Below are 14,872 nucleotides of genomic sequence, written 5' to 3' on the forward strand. Positions count from 1 at the left end.
TCATCACTGATCATATTGAAGTTTGAAAGAATCTAATGTTGATGGATAACTTTTAAAAAAGCAATACTCCTGTGCATGCTTCATAGAAGAAAAATGTCTTTCACATATAAATAGTTATACTGAAAAATAGGTTGGAAATAAAAGACAACATAAAATATAATCCAAATTAAATATTAATGGTAAAATGATGATGATATGTTACGGTCTTATGCATCGATGCTAAATCATACTGCTTCACCAGTCAATGTGAGCTGATACTGCTTAGCAAATTTTTACGGCTAATACACAAATTATGGTTTACTTCAATTTGATTCTAAGCTTTCATCTTTCTCATAGTGTAAATAAACTGGGAACACAAAACTATGAAAACTTTACTTTCTTTAGTGACATTTCCATTAGCCATTACTCCTGTTAATTCCCACCTTTGCTTTGTATACTGTAAACAATTAATGAATTCTTGATGCCAAAGTAGCAATGTGACTATCTGTAAATCCTATTTTCTTACATTAAAATCATTTACAGTACTCCAAATTTTAATATGCGTTCCCAATTTAAAAATCTAACTAGTACTGATTATAGGAACACCTTTAAAAATTATTTTTAGTTCTGAACAAAAGAAAACTTTGTTTTCTGTATTTATTAATCCTAACTTTTCCAAGAGAAAATACCTCTGAGGATGTGAATCTATCTTCCAGAACACCCAGAAATGTTCGGTGCTCCAGATCATGATAACCCAAACAACATCTCTTTAAATATTCTTCTCTCTAATTTTACCTCCTCTAAATGGGACGATATATATTCTCGTAAAAATATTCCTGACTCTATTGCTTAATGAGATTCCCTAACTTGACCTTATCTTTCAAAATATTTTGTAAGATGTTGTGTACAGCAGTATGATTAGCCTATGCATATTACCGAAATGTGCAGAGCAACTAAAAAAATTAAACTTTGCAGATGACTGCTACAATGCAGTCACTGTTATGAAGATGAGGCTTATTCACCTGCTGAAGTTGTGCTTTTGAGATGCGAATGACAGGGGGAAACTTGTTGCCACAGGGAATGACAGGAAGCTGCCTACGACCAGTTGAGCGTGAGGAAGAGGAGTGGCTCTCAGCTGATTGACTCCTTGGTAAACCAGCCTCTTTCAGAGGGTCCGAGTGGATGGATAGATAGGCTATAGGGCTCATGGTGCGGAGGAGGGGACTTGAAATTCTTGGAGTGGAGAAATGCAGCATGTGAGATGAGCTGAGCTGTGAGAACAACATGGTGAGGAAAAATAAGGTTCAAAAATCAGTATTTTAAATAATTCTTGTTTATGTCCTGCATACATGCATTTTCCTAGATGTTTCCACTGAAAACTCTCTCTCAGGTTGGAGCTGATAATTTAAGAGGCATCTTAAGTCTAATTGTCAGATTTTCCATCAACTTTGAAAAACCCAACGTCAGAAGAGATCATCTGCTCTCTTGCTAGCTCCTGTCATTCAGTCAGAATCTAGGGCACAGTTAATAAACTCACACGGTCTGTTCCAAGGACACTGTGTACAGAGGCTAGCTGATTGTTGGCTGGTCCTTGCAAAATGCTTAGCACATCCATGCAGCAGTGTTGTTTTCTGTGACGACTACAATTTTAGCATATGTACCCACTGCATGCTTTACAAATATGACTGTACAGCTATGGCTATAGCAGTACATATTAAGAACCATAGCTTACAGGATTAATCAGTAAGATTAGCACTAAACAGTTCTGATGAAATTTCCCAAACGTGGGACAGAACTTGCAGGACATACTGACACAGGCCTGAAGCATCCATCAATAATTGCTTCATCTTGAACTATGTCCATCACTCAAGCATTTAGAAAAGAGGAAAAAAAAGGATTTCCAGCATCTCATAAGCAGCAACTGAGGGTAGAAGGTACATGAAAATTATACAGCTAAGAACTATGAAATAAATGGAAGTTTAAGAGCAGTTTCATTGATACAACATAGTAGCACCTCAATCTATAAAATCCTAATTTCAAAAATATTACCAAGTAGTAAAAAATAAGTAGATTCACAGTCAAACAACTTCTATTACCATGCATATATATTTTATATTAGGTTGCCAACCAAGTGTGACCAGAGCAAACAGCTGTTTAATTTAAACTGAAGTTGAAGAAAATGGCATTAGTTGGTATCTATTGGATTACTTTAACACTGTTATTATTTCTTTGATAAAATATCTGCTTGCAAAATATATGCTGCAAACAGTTTTGTACATGCACAATATAAAGGTCATCGCAATTCAATCCAAACATGGTACATTAATGAGGCCATGGTTCAACAACACAGCAGGTCCAGCACTTGGCTCTTAGAACCAGATCAAGAAAGAAAAAAAAGAGAGCACTATGATGCAAAGTGCTGCCCCAATATAAATTCCTGAACAGTCTAGATCAGTTCAAATTATTTTGTCAAATGAACTTCATTCCAGAAGATGTTACAGCAAACCAAGTACTGTCTGTCCTTTTGCAACATGAAAGCATACAGTCAGCATAGCATGCTACGAGTAATTCAACAGAAATGTGAGCAGGAGCACATGACTGAACCAGATCAAACTGGTATGTGCTGGGTAATCTGGTTATAGCACATAGAATCTGTTATTATGACTGATAACATGAAAATTAGTTCTCTTACAGCCAGGCTTTTTCACAGAAGATAGCACAATTTGCTGTAAATTTTTAAGCTTAAAAAATCACCAATCCAATAACTTACATGTTTTCCTCTATTTTTTATTTTTTTTTTTGAGTTCAGGTTTCCTTCCTGAACTACTGTAACCTTACGTTCCTATTAGGGGTGCTGATGCTGTTTGAAAGAGGCAAGAAATGTTATCATCAATTACAGGAAATACACATACACACATGATTTCAAGAAGAACATTTATCTACAAATGGAAGGACTGAAGACCAGTGATTTCTTTCCTTCAGGAGAAAATAAAATTGGGGTGAGTATATGAACCTTCAGTTTCTCATACAGAAACATCCTTGCTACTACTTAGTGAGCAATAAAGCCTTGTTCCCGTAAAAAGAAGAATAAAATTTAAAATGTATTTACAACAGTAAAAATATTTTATTCATGTTTTGTAACATTAAATTAATTAATTGTTCGCATATTTAACAAACCTATCAGAATTCTAAAGTTCTCAGAATAAGCTCAAAGAACATAATTCATTGTACCTTCTACTAAGTGATAATGTAGTAGGTCACTAGAAATGCATATGGGAGGTATATTCATAAGCATGATAACTATGAATGCCAATGTCCTACAGTTGCAAGCCATTGGAAATGAGTAAACTATTCAGAAATTAAATAAAGCTACTATTCTATACTACTGTAATCTCAATATCTACTTTTAAACCCTTTTAGCAATACTTATTTTATGTCATTTGATGTATGGTCCCAAACTTACACGCTTGGATCCAGGCTTGCTCTTAGTAACAGATGCAATATAATTAAAATCAGCAGAAAAGTGAAACGCAACCCTTTGCTCATTATTTGTATTGTTTGTCAGGAAGGTACTACCTAGACAAAACTACTAAAGAACAAAACCATTTGATTGTAATTAAGGTTGTTACAGTTTTGTAAACACTTAGGGCATTAAGTGGCACCAGGGGAGGTTTAGGTTGGATGTTAGGAGAAATTTCTTTACTGAAAGGGTTGTGCAGAACTGCAATAGGCTGCCCAGGCAAGTGGTTGAGTCACCACCCCTGGAGGTCTCCAGGAAACGTGTAGACGTAGAACTTGGTAGCATGGTTTACTGGTGAACTGGTTGGTACTAGGTAAAAGGCTAAATGATCTTAGATCATTCATTCCAATTCCTGATTCTATGATTCTATAACTAACTTCACTATGCAACTTGCGCAAAGTCTTTCCAAGCATTTTTATTGTTGAAATCATATCATCTTAGGCATTTCACACTGATATCAAGTAACTTTGACTCTGCTCCCCAGTCTGATCTAACCGTTCTGTGGTCCAATGTTAAGAAGCATCTGAAGAACCAAACCATGCAGTATGAGAAGTATAAATTTTTCTGGGCCTATCAGGCTTTATTAAGGGTTGGTGGTATCTGTACAAGTTATCTTTGTATCTATTCAAAGGAGACTCATTTCTCTAAATATTATGGCTTTGGCAGCAGTTATACATCAGGAGTGCTAATAAAACCAACCAGCAGGCAGAGCACAGTTTCTTTGAGCCCCAGGAGATTAGTGGTAGACATTTTTGTGTGTGGTAAAGAAAAAAAAAATCGATGCTATTACAGAAAAAATATAGCATCACATGAAATTTACCATGACTTACCATTAATATGCTTTACTTCTGTAGGGGATGTCAGATGGATTTCTAATATATAATACAGATAAGACTAGTTCAACAACAAAAATGTTTAAAAAAAATCCATAGCAACTTTTAAACCTCACATAACAAATATTTTGAAGATTAGGAAAGTCTCTTCTGCCTGATTTTAATGGCCTTTCATGCTACCTCCAAACATTAAGTGTAGATCTTTGAGGAGAATATGATCTTTCACATAATTTGGCTCACTTCTTGAGCAGATGATATACTAGAGAGTTCAGCTACCATTTGCAACTTATAAATATTTGACAACTAAAATAATCTGCTTGTTCAGATAAAGCTCTGCTGGAAACAAAACTTTTGGCAGACAATCTTTCAGTCATCTCAAAGTCCATGAACAAGGATCACATTCAAATAACAGTTTCAGGTGGGCAAACGCTTTGAGGAAGAAGTAAAAGGACTCTCTGAAACAGCTTCCTAAAGTCACCAGGATTCTGCAATAGAGAGAACTACTACATGAAGCCCCATATATATGAATGTCTCTCTATAAAGCAACTAGGACACTCACCTATAAAAGCAGCTTCCAGTACCAACCTCAAGAAATATTTAGCTATTTTTTCTGTGAAGTGGAATACCATCAACAGAAGACACCCAACATATTCTGCTGGGCTTTGGCTTTAATTCAAGAGCTAATGAATTAGATGAAAGAGTACCACAAACTGCAATCACAGTCAGAATAGACACACTGGATAGACACACTCTGTTTCCAGTTTATAAATCAACCAAACAATTTGTATTTTCTTTCTGCACAGTATTTGCTACCTTTCCAGATAATCCTATTGTCCATTAATTGCACTGTTGTCATGTACTATTCATTTCCATCACCTCTGCTTTCAGTTTTAAGTAAGGTAGCCATTTTCCCCAAATGAGCCAAGTTTGTATACAGTGAGATACTACATTTACATACAAAATTGCAAGCTGGCTTTTAATGGTTTTAGACATAAAAGCATCTGATAATTTGTATTTTCTACAGGATTACATGTTGCTCCTTCTGTTGTTTGTGTGTTGTTTTGTTTGTTTGTTTGTTTGTTTTTTACTAAAACTAGCATTCAAGTATAGAAATTGAAACTTTGAAAACAAATGAGCAATTTATATTAACTTTTCGTCTTCATAAGTTTCTAACATACCAAAAATTCTTGTGCAACTGGTATTTTGAATTAAAGTGTCAAAAATCTTGCTGTTCAACACTGTTCTCTAATTTGAAAAACACAAAATGAATCTGTAATCTAGAAAATTCACAATGTATGACATCAAAATATAATCTTGTGTGAAATATAGTATCTTGTATCTTCTATGAGAACATAAGTGCATTTGAAGTTTCATTGTACAGCTATAGTTAATTACATTGACTAGCTTATTTTCACCGTAGCAGATATTCCGCACCTTATAACCAGCAAGTAGCCTGTCAGAATTCTCTTTTTCTACTGAGTTGGCTGTAAGTTTCATAATAAGTTATTATCTCCTCATATAGAATTTCTAATAAAGAGAGATTTAATAAAAACAGTGACTGTTTCTCTTACCGGAGTGAGTGCTCCTTCTGCTTGAGCTTCCATAGGACTTGTAGGGGTGGCTGCAAGAAGCTGTCCAGCAGCTCCGGTCAGAAGTTCCAATTTATCTGTAAGCTGTTCGGAAGCAGCAGGATGACACTCCATGGCTAGAACAAACTCCACCCCTGAGGTTTGGTTCTTGGCATGGACACTGTTTCCTGACCAACCACCCTGTCTGGGCTGCTCTTCTCGAGGGGAATCCTCTAGAACTTGTAGTACCTCTGGCTCTTCATCTGAGGGACTTCCAGTTGTTTTGTGCCCTAAAGCCTCATTTGTCCTGAAATCCTGCAAGTCCCGTTCCTTATCTATTATCACCCATTCTTTAGAATCAACTTCCTGCCTGCAGGAGCTTAAGTTGACAGCTACAAATCCACTGCTAACAACACCATCAGCATGTTCTGGAGAACTAGCTGACACAGGCTTTGAAGCGTCTGGAAGATATTCTTCATCATAGTGCCAAACATGGTCCACACGTGCAGTCACAGGAGCAGGATTGGGTGTTTTCTGAGAAATAGGAGGCACAGCAGCAACCGCAGTCTCTGCCGAAGCATTCAAGCCTTTCTGCATCTTCTCCAAACTTAAGAAAATAAATTAATATCTGAATTAGTTACGAATGATGTAAGCTACATTTGATTATCTTCAGTAGAGGAAAACTAGATCTATATAAAAATTTCTTGTAAACTGTCTTTCTCATGTCATATAAAGTAGCTCTACTATTAGCTCTATTGAGCACCTGATGTCATCATTCTTATTTAGGATGGGTTGTACTGTCAAGACTATCCCAATAAAGAAAAATGTAAAAAAACACCAGCATTACACCATTAAGACCTGAAATTTAAAAAATCTCCAGAGTATAAGTCTGACTTTAGCTGTAGACTAGCATTGTGGGTTTTTTTTCTTAAATAAAGCAGAAGCCTAGTGGCAAAATCCATTAATTGAGCAATATTATGAACATACTGAATACCGTTTGCTGTAGCTTGCATAAGCACTACTCAGCAACTGTTTTTGGTTTTCACACAGTACTGTTAATTGATACAGTAATAGAGGAAAGATGATATTATCTTAACTACATATTCTGAAAAGATCCAAGCATAAAAATAAAATAGAAATAATCTCTTTACCAGGTCTCAAGAAATTTATCTGTGTCTGGCTTTGACTCCAACGTCAGACGCTTCTCCAGTTCAAAGCTGTGAATTGAGCGCAACTTTCGAACTAATGGGACATCTCTGTCTAGCTGGGTAGTCTCTGAGCGGACACGAATTGGAGAACCAAGACTCGGTGCATTAAGCATTCCATTCACTGGTCCATGGCTGTTTTCCTCCTCTGTGGCAGCCTGTGCAGAAAGTAAAGTAAAAATGTAACTCACTAGGAATGGCAAAACAGAGGAAGACACAGTATTGTAATGGTGAATACCATCCAAGTTTTTATCCACTGGTAAGCCAATTTGTATTTGGGAAGTTCCTTAAGTCTGTGTTATGTTTAAGGTAGTTTAGGTCATGTTTAAGGTAGTTTACTTCAGCACATACCTACCAAAGATAAAAAGTGCCTAGTAACATACTACTAGTAATACAGTAGCTCTGTATTAGTAGCTCAGTAGGTCTGAGAACAGGAGTCGCAAAAACTCAGTACTGTGCTTAAATATACACTGCTTTTTCATATCTGTCTCAAAAATTTTCCTCAGCAGTAGTCTGAAGCCAGTCACTTAGTAGCGTTGGAGTCTGCATTGGAGCCAAGAGCTCTCACTACAGAAAAGTTAGTTTCCAAGCTGGCTTTATGATCCTCTGGAGCATATAACACTCCTATACACTAAATGTAATAGATATTTTTGTGACTTAGAATTACTATTTTTCCAACTGCGTTCTATCTTGTATAGTAACTAGCACAATCTAGAGATAGGAATTCATGATCATCTTTATTTTCAGCAGGTGCAACTAATAAAAATTGTATTTGTTTAAACCAGAGCAATCTGCTTTCTCCATCTTCGGTAAAAATGAAATAAAATGAAATGAAATGAAATGAAATGAAATGAAATAAAATAAAATAAAATAAAATAAAATAAAATAAAATAAAATAAAATAAAATAAAATAAAATAAAATAAAATAAAATAAAATAAAATAAAATAAAATAAAATAAAATAAAATAAAATAAAATAAAATAAAATAAAATAAAATGTAAACAAGTTAATCACTTTTGAAAATAGGCACCTGTGTCATACTCTCTCACACAGTACATTTTTTTCTAGCAAACAGGAAATAACTGCCTTAAAACTAGACAGCTACCTAAAAAACTTTTCAGTAACACATCTCTCTTTAGCTATGCAAAATATTTTTATAATCAAGAAAAAGGGCTACATTCTCTGAATGTGAAGTGTAGTGACTGTGTCTGCAAATATGTTGTGATTCTGAACAAGAGAGACAGGAACCACTTCTCAAAGGATCACTTTTCAAACTTAAACAACATTCTCTCCAGAAGATTAGGCCATGAATCTCTTTGAATCAGTAGGAAGGTATCATATCTTATGGAGACAAAAACAACATATGAATTAAATGGATACTACTAATCACACTTAATCTTAATTTGTCAATTGAAGAATAACATTAAACTGTTTTTTGTATATTCTGTATCTAATTTTTACACATACAAAATGCAAAAAATCTGCTTTGGTTTCACTCAGAAAGAAAAAATTGAGATCACGTCTAAATGAATATGATGGCCATAAATCTGCCATAAATCTTGTTTTCTTAGACAAGTTTTCTTAGATTCATACTAGCATAGCTGCATTATTAATTACATCTTATGTGCATCATAGGGACAGGAAACTGAAGATCTTTACAATACAGATTTGTAAATACCTTACAAATCCCCAATTTTATTTTGTTTCTGTTTGCATCCATTTCTTCCCAAACATCTTTTTCCTGAGGACGTTGATGGCCAGGGGACCCCGGTAGTTTCTCTGGTGAGACACCAATTGGAATACCATTCTCTCCATCACTAAGCTGTTCATCAGGGAACACTTCATCTGTGTTCTCTCGCAGCAAGTCTCCTGGGATAGGAGTGGCATTGGCAATTCTACAGAAGTAGTAAGAAAAAAAATATTGGAAAGGTGAAAATTTTGAGATTCTAATGTGCTCATTTAAATGATTTTCCATCCTATTAAAATAAAAGGTAAAAAATAATTTACAAGCACAAGCAGGCCTCTTTAGAAAACTAAACTTTGTAATTTATTCAATACAAAAAAAAAACTAATTCTGAGGTTTCACAATTTCTGTTTCTTTAATTTAGGCACACAACAAAAGGAGTAAACCAACAAATAATCACTTAAAGACTACTTCCTGTATGTTTTCAAAGCAATTTCTGGAGTTAATTTGTTAGAGATCATATCTATTATGAAGCTCTGGATAAATACTGTTTTCTTCTGTTGTTCAATGAAAACCATTAATAAACACTGTTCGGTCAAAAATGTTTTTATTTTTTAGAATAACAATCACAGTATCAGCATATAACAAATTATAGTAACTGGAAATAATTTTCTCCTCTTAATATTTTCTGGAATAGGAATGGTCTATGAAGACCTTCATATAGGTTGTACTCCTAAAATCAAAAAGGCTCTTTGATTGATAAATATACTGGGCTGTTTTTATAGAGTTGTGATGTCTTACTTCTTATACTGTACAGAAATACAATGAATGGATGATAGTATATAAAATGTGGTTAATCAGTTTTATCATTTTAGAAGCTATAGTACCTGGCTTCAACGACTAGTCTTGATGAAAAACAAATGCTAGCAAATGCTATTTTCTACAGTCTGATCTTTCTACTTGTTTTCTCCAGTTTCTCTTTTTATTAAGAGGAGATCTACCTTTGGATTGGATTGCAAGTTTAAACACAGTTTGACAAACTCATGACTGTTCAAATAAAAATAAAGGAAGTAGTAAGGTCTGAAAATATCTTACACATGCACATACTTCATATGTATATATGAAAGTAATATATTCCCTCTCAAAATAGTGCAATTTTAACCATAGCTCAGTCAATACTCTATAGGTTCTAATGATGCTATTCAAATAACTTTTTATAAGTGCACATTTACAAAAAAAACAAAGATATTAAATTTCTACATGAAATTCTGGCACTTCTTAGCCTCACGATGCTGTCAAAACCCCCACACCATGATCTCTGTGAGTCTTAGATAAAACTAGATCTACCCAACACCTAAAACAGGCACAAACTCTTCCTCCTCATCCATAAACAACATTTAAGTTCTCCAATACCCCGAGATGAGTTTGTGTTTTATTAAGCATTATATCTCATCCAATTTACTTAACCACAGTTCTCAAAGACCATATTAAATGTCATATGAAAAACATACATTTGGAAAATCTATTTCCAAATTTCCTGCAATGATCCACTCATTTTTCCGAGTTACAAGGAAATTGCAGGTAATAGCCCATTCAAGGCTTGCAGAAGACAATGGGTTCCCGCACTTAAACTTTGTGTACATCATTTAATTTAAGAAAATATGATTTAGCAAAGGATCGACTAGCAAATTTACATATAATTTCCTGTGCTACCATTTTTTAATGCTTTAAATTTCAAACTACAGTGCTGATATTTCAGGATAGTATAAACAGGAACCTGAAAAATGGAGATTATTCAAATGTGCACAGTCCTCTTTTAATTCAGCATCCAACAGAAAAAATAATAATAATAATAACTTTCCTGTGGCACTCTGTGACTGCTTTTTTAGTGACCACAGACAGTGTGCATACATACCCAATTGCAGCTGGAGTAAGACGAGTGTGTAACTGAGGTGTGGTTGAAGTTGTTGTTGTTGTCAGAGAACCATCAGTTCCACTCTTCTCCCAGTCAAAAGGGTCACTTTCAATAACCCCAAATGTTTTCATACTGTTGTCAAACACAGACATGAGAAGCTAAAAATGAAGGAAAAAGTTAATAAGCTTCATTTTTGTCACTGAGAACTAGCAATTTAGAAATATCTTCCAGTAATAATTTAGCATGCCTATTCTTCATGATTTCAACTGACAACAATTTTCTAAGAAAAGGACACAGTAATTTATGTTTATAATTTCTCATTTTCCAATATTTCAAAGACTAGATATGCAAACTTGTGTTGTTAGTTGTTGTGTTTTGTTTTTTTTAAGCAAACAAGCAAACAAATAAACCCTGTGTTTCCAGCAGAAAAGAGGCAAAAAAGACAGAAACACACACACGCAAACATGACTAAGTTGCTGCAAGGCAGCATCCAATGGCTCTACAACAGTGAAGAATGAAAGAATATATTCGGCTACACCATTAAAACAAGGAAATGAATCAGGAGTATATATGGAATGATACTGATTCATTAATATATATATTTATGTCATTTAGAACCATGTATCATATACGATATCTAATGCTGACAACCATCCCACAGAAACTTCAGACTAGAAGCTTTAGTCTCAGATTTTATGCTATGAAAAATCAGGTAGATCAACTTGTGTCCACGAGAAAGAAGGAAACTGCATCTATATTCCTCTTGCTCTGGAAAAACTTTGTCTTGTTCCATTCATTGGTGGGAAGGCTGTGTCTATATCACATCATGTCTTACTTCATAACATTTCAAAAAATCAAACTTTTTTTACCTTTTTTTTTCTAAAAGCTAAAACTGGTTTTCATTCTTTCTTCCAATGAATGCTGCTGCGTATTTGTCTTCTCTGTCTTTCTTTAAAAATATGTATCTTATAGCAACTTTAAATGATAGGAAGTTTAGATCATTGTTCTTGCACAAAATGATTGTATCCCTTTTATCCTTACTTTCAAGAACCCTCAAAATGCTATCTATCTTAGTCAGTTCTAAAAACATATTGAACTACACAAAGCCATAATTCACTCTGTCCCATTCTCCTTTACTCTTTCTTTACACCTTTAGCACTCTCTCTGAAGTAATTTTTGAGATAATTCTTCTTTAAATCTTTCTTACAACTTCTGCTATGATGCAAATACAAATGCTGCTTTTTACATACTTACATAGATCAGAGTGAAATTTTGAGGTTTATTTTTTGTTAAAACACGGGTCAACTCTGAGTGAATAAAAGCACATATTCTACAGCGTGTTCTCTCAGCACCCACCACTTTATCACTGAACTAAGGCTGTCCATTTCAGCAGGCAATACTCTTTTCAAAAAAGAAAAATCACTATTTAGTTTTCTAGTGATCTCTGTAGGCAATACTTCAGCATGAAAAAAGGCAGCATGGTTGCATGTTGTGCTCCAGCTGTATATATTGCGAGTGCTGAGTTCAAGATTTTGGAAAACTGCCTGACTATCACTGAGAAAACAATTTCATCAATGTAACTTAAGGAGCACTTAATGGAGCCTAGAATAATACCAGCATGGTATCCAATCCTAACAGGTTGCTGACTGCAAAACAACTGACAATAATTTTTAGAAAACTTACTGTTCCCAAAAGGGGAAAAATGACATCTTTGATCTGTAAAATTACCATGGTACTAGATGGTCATTAAAATAATGTTGTGGTGGAACAATCCATAACCACTATCAAGAAATCAAAGGAAATTGAAGACAAAACAGCATACAATTCTGCTATTTAAAATCTGAGATATAAAATTGTAAAAAATATTTACCTGGTAATCGGGTTTTGTAAAGTAATCTAAATTAGAAATGTGGTCCAGAAAGACATTGAATTCTTGAGGAAGATGTTTCAACATAAGTCTGTGCTCATACCTCTCTTTAATGGAGCCCACTTGCTCCTAGGAGCAAATAACACAACAAATATTAGCACCTTAATTCTGTGCTACAACATATTCACATTGCATCCCAGAGCCATTCAACGCAATACTGACCAGGAAGATGGGTGCATATATTGCACTGAACAGTACTGAGGAAGGCAGTTCTTCATCACATAGCAAGATAAGAGATTCTATCATTGCTGTCAGTACATATGCAAAAATAACACATGAACTTCAAATTGAATATGAAAAGCTATTTGCTTTCCTTCTGTGTTTGAATGCTGTCTGACACCGAAGACTATCATTAGACACTCCAACCCTTCTAAAGAGCATGTTTTAAAGATTAAAATATCCAAAGTCCAGTAACTTTTTGGTGTATATTTGGTCATCACAGTATGCTGCGGAAGATTAGTAAATCTTGCTTTGTGTAAGATGAGTACATCAAAACCAAAAAAAAGAGAAGCAACCTATACACCACATTGTCATCTATTAATGCATAAACTACAAGTAACCTTGTTTCAGTATAATTTCAAAAGAAGCTGAAAATAGTAATAATAATAATAGGCTAATCAGATACTGTTTTCTTTGTATACCTCACCTATGATATGTGCCTAAAAGCACTACTGCACGTTGACTGATTAACTTTTGTTCACCAGCAAATAAGAAATGTCCATTTCACAAATAATCAAAATAGATAAGAAATGTTCGGTGTCCCACAGCTGAACTCAAAAAACATTCAAGTGAAAACAGACCTACAAAGTAAGTGGTATGTATACACTTACATTTGCTTTTTAAAACATTTTAAAACCAGAAGAACACTATACTTTCCCACTAAAACAGTTCATAAAACTTGATTGCATTTTATACCTTGACATTAGGAATGAGAAGTAATACTAGAAAACACCAGAAAACATAATGTTAAAATTAATGAACCAGTGATTCTTAGTGGAATCTTTATCTTAGCATTTGCTTGCAGTTCAGAAGTAAATATTCATCATGCTCTTCAGTTTTACTTCCACTTTTACCTTATCTTTTATTTTTCTCCAAGGCAGTTGCCCAACCACAAACTCCACCAACATGTAAAACAGGGACCAGAGGTCATCATGCCGGCCCATTTCCTGTGAAAAAGAAATATTATTTTAATGCAGCTTACAAATACCTATAACACAAAAGTGAAGATAGATACTGCACTGCTGTGGATACTTACATTGCTATACATGAAAATTAATATAATCAAGACTGTAAAACAAATTCTTATAATTAAATTTGGGCACCTATTTCAAGTATGAAAGACAAATAAATTTCCATAAAAGATACAGAGAAAAAAACAAAAGTTGAAGTGTGTTAAAATAGCCTTGCCAATCTCTATACCAGAAGAGCTGTTTGATATTAAGGAAAAGTAGTAAAGATGATGTATTTTACAAAACTCAGTAATTACACCTTGTGATTTATTAACTTGCAAGGCTATTGAACAAAGGTAATCCTTAAAATCACTCATTTCTACAAGAAGAACATTTTTACTCTCAACTACTGTAAATTTTATTATCCTGTCCCAAAATTTAGATGTATAAATTTCTACGAAAGACGTATAAGAATACAAAACCCAAAATCAATAGCAAATACATTTTTTGCTTTCAGCTACATGATACAAATTCCAGACATGATACAGATTCAGATACTCACTCTGTTTCTATGAGCATTGATTGATGCATATCGTACTGTTCCTCGAAAACCAGCGACAGCTCGTGGCTGTCAAAGAATAAAAAAAATAAAAAGATTTTGTTAGAAATAAACCCTCTGATTATTTTACTAGGCATCTACAGAGTGGCTATGGAGCCACGACAAATATTATTTTAAGACTTTGTTTTATTTCAATTTATTTTATTTCTACGAGTTATCAATGGAAATCTACGTAGGCATCAGAAAGCAACATATGTTGTAGTTTCTTAAACCATCTATTTATGTCAGTTTTCATTCTCCAGAAGCATCAGGTCCTGTTTACCTCATCCTTCAAAAAATAAACAAACAAAAATAACCCTGTATGCCAGAACTATTCCTCTTTTTTCTCCAATAATGAAATGTTTCTTGGTTTTAACTAGTAGAAGTCTAAGGTTTAAAGTTCTGACAGGATCTTAAACATAGTACTTATTTCCAGTTTGCTCAAATGCACCAATATGAGATGGCACAAGCAGA

The 14,872-nt window shown here is 34.3% G+C and overlaps 1 protein-coding gene across 6 annotated transcripts in view; it reads right to left on the reverse strand.

Moving 5' to 3' along the window:
* TTBK2 (tau tubulin kinase 2) overlaps positions 1-14,872 on the reverse strand; it is an 84,286-nt gene that overhangs the window by 20,495 nt on the left and 48,919 nt on the right. For 5 of the 6 annotated variants that reach the window (XM_072038795.1, XM_038180175.2, XM_072038794.1 and 2 more), the window contains 8 exons: positions 14,363-14,428; positions 13,705-13,797; positions 12,575-12,700; positions 10,705-10,862; positions 8,784-9,000; positions 7,052-7,263; positions 5,904-6,507; positions 1,002-1,250 (listed from right to left, as the gene is read on the reverse strand). In XM_072038795.1, coding sequence (XP_071894896.1) covers positions 1,002-1,250; positions 5,904-6,507; positions 7,052-7,263; positions 8,784-9,000; positions 10,705-10,862; positions 12,575-12,700; positions 13,705-13,797; positions 14,363-14,428 — 1,725 coding nt within the window. The remainder of the gene's footprint in view (positions 1-1,001; positions 1,251-5,903; positions 6,508-7,051; positions 7,264-8,783; positions 9,001-10,704; positions 10,863-12,574; positions 12,701-13,704; positions 13,798-14,362; positions 14,429-14,872) is intronic. The other variant, XM_027458593.3, reaches the window with a different exon arrangement.

Source organism: Anas platyrhynchos, chromosome 5 (assembly GCF_047663525.1).
Source record: "Anas platyrhynchos isolate ZD024472 breed Pekin duck chromosome 5, IASCAAS_PekinDuck_T2T, whole genome shotgun sequence".
NCBI classification, from domain to species: Eukaryota; Metazoa; Chordata; class Aves; order Anseriformes; family Anatidae; genus Anas; species Anas platyrhynchos.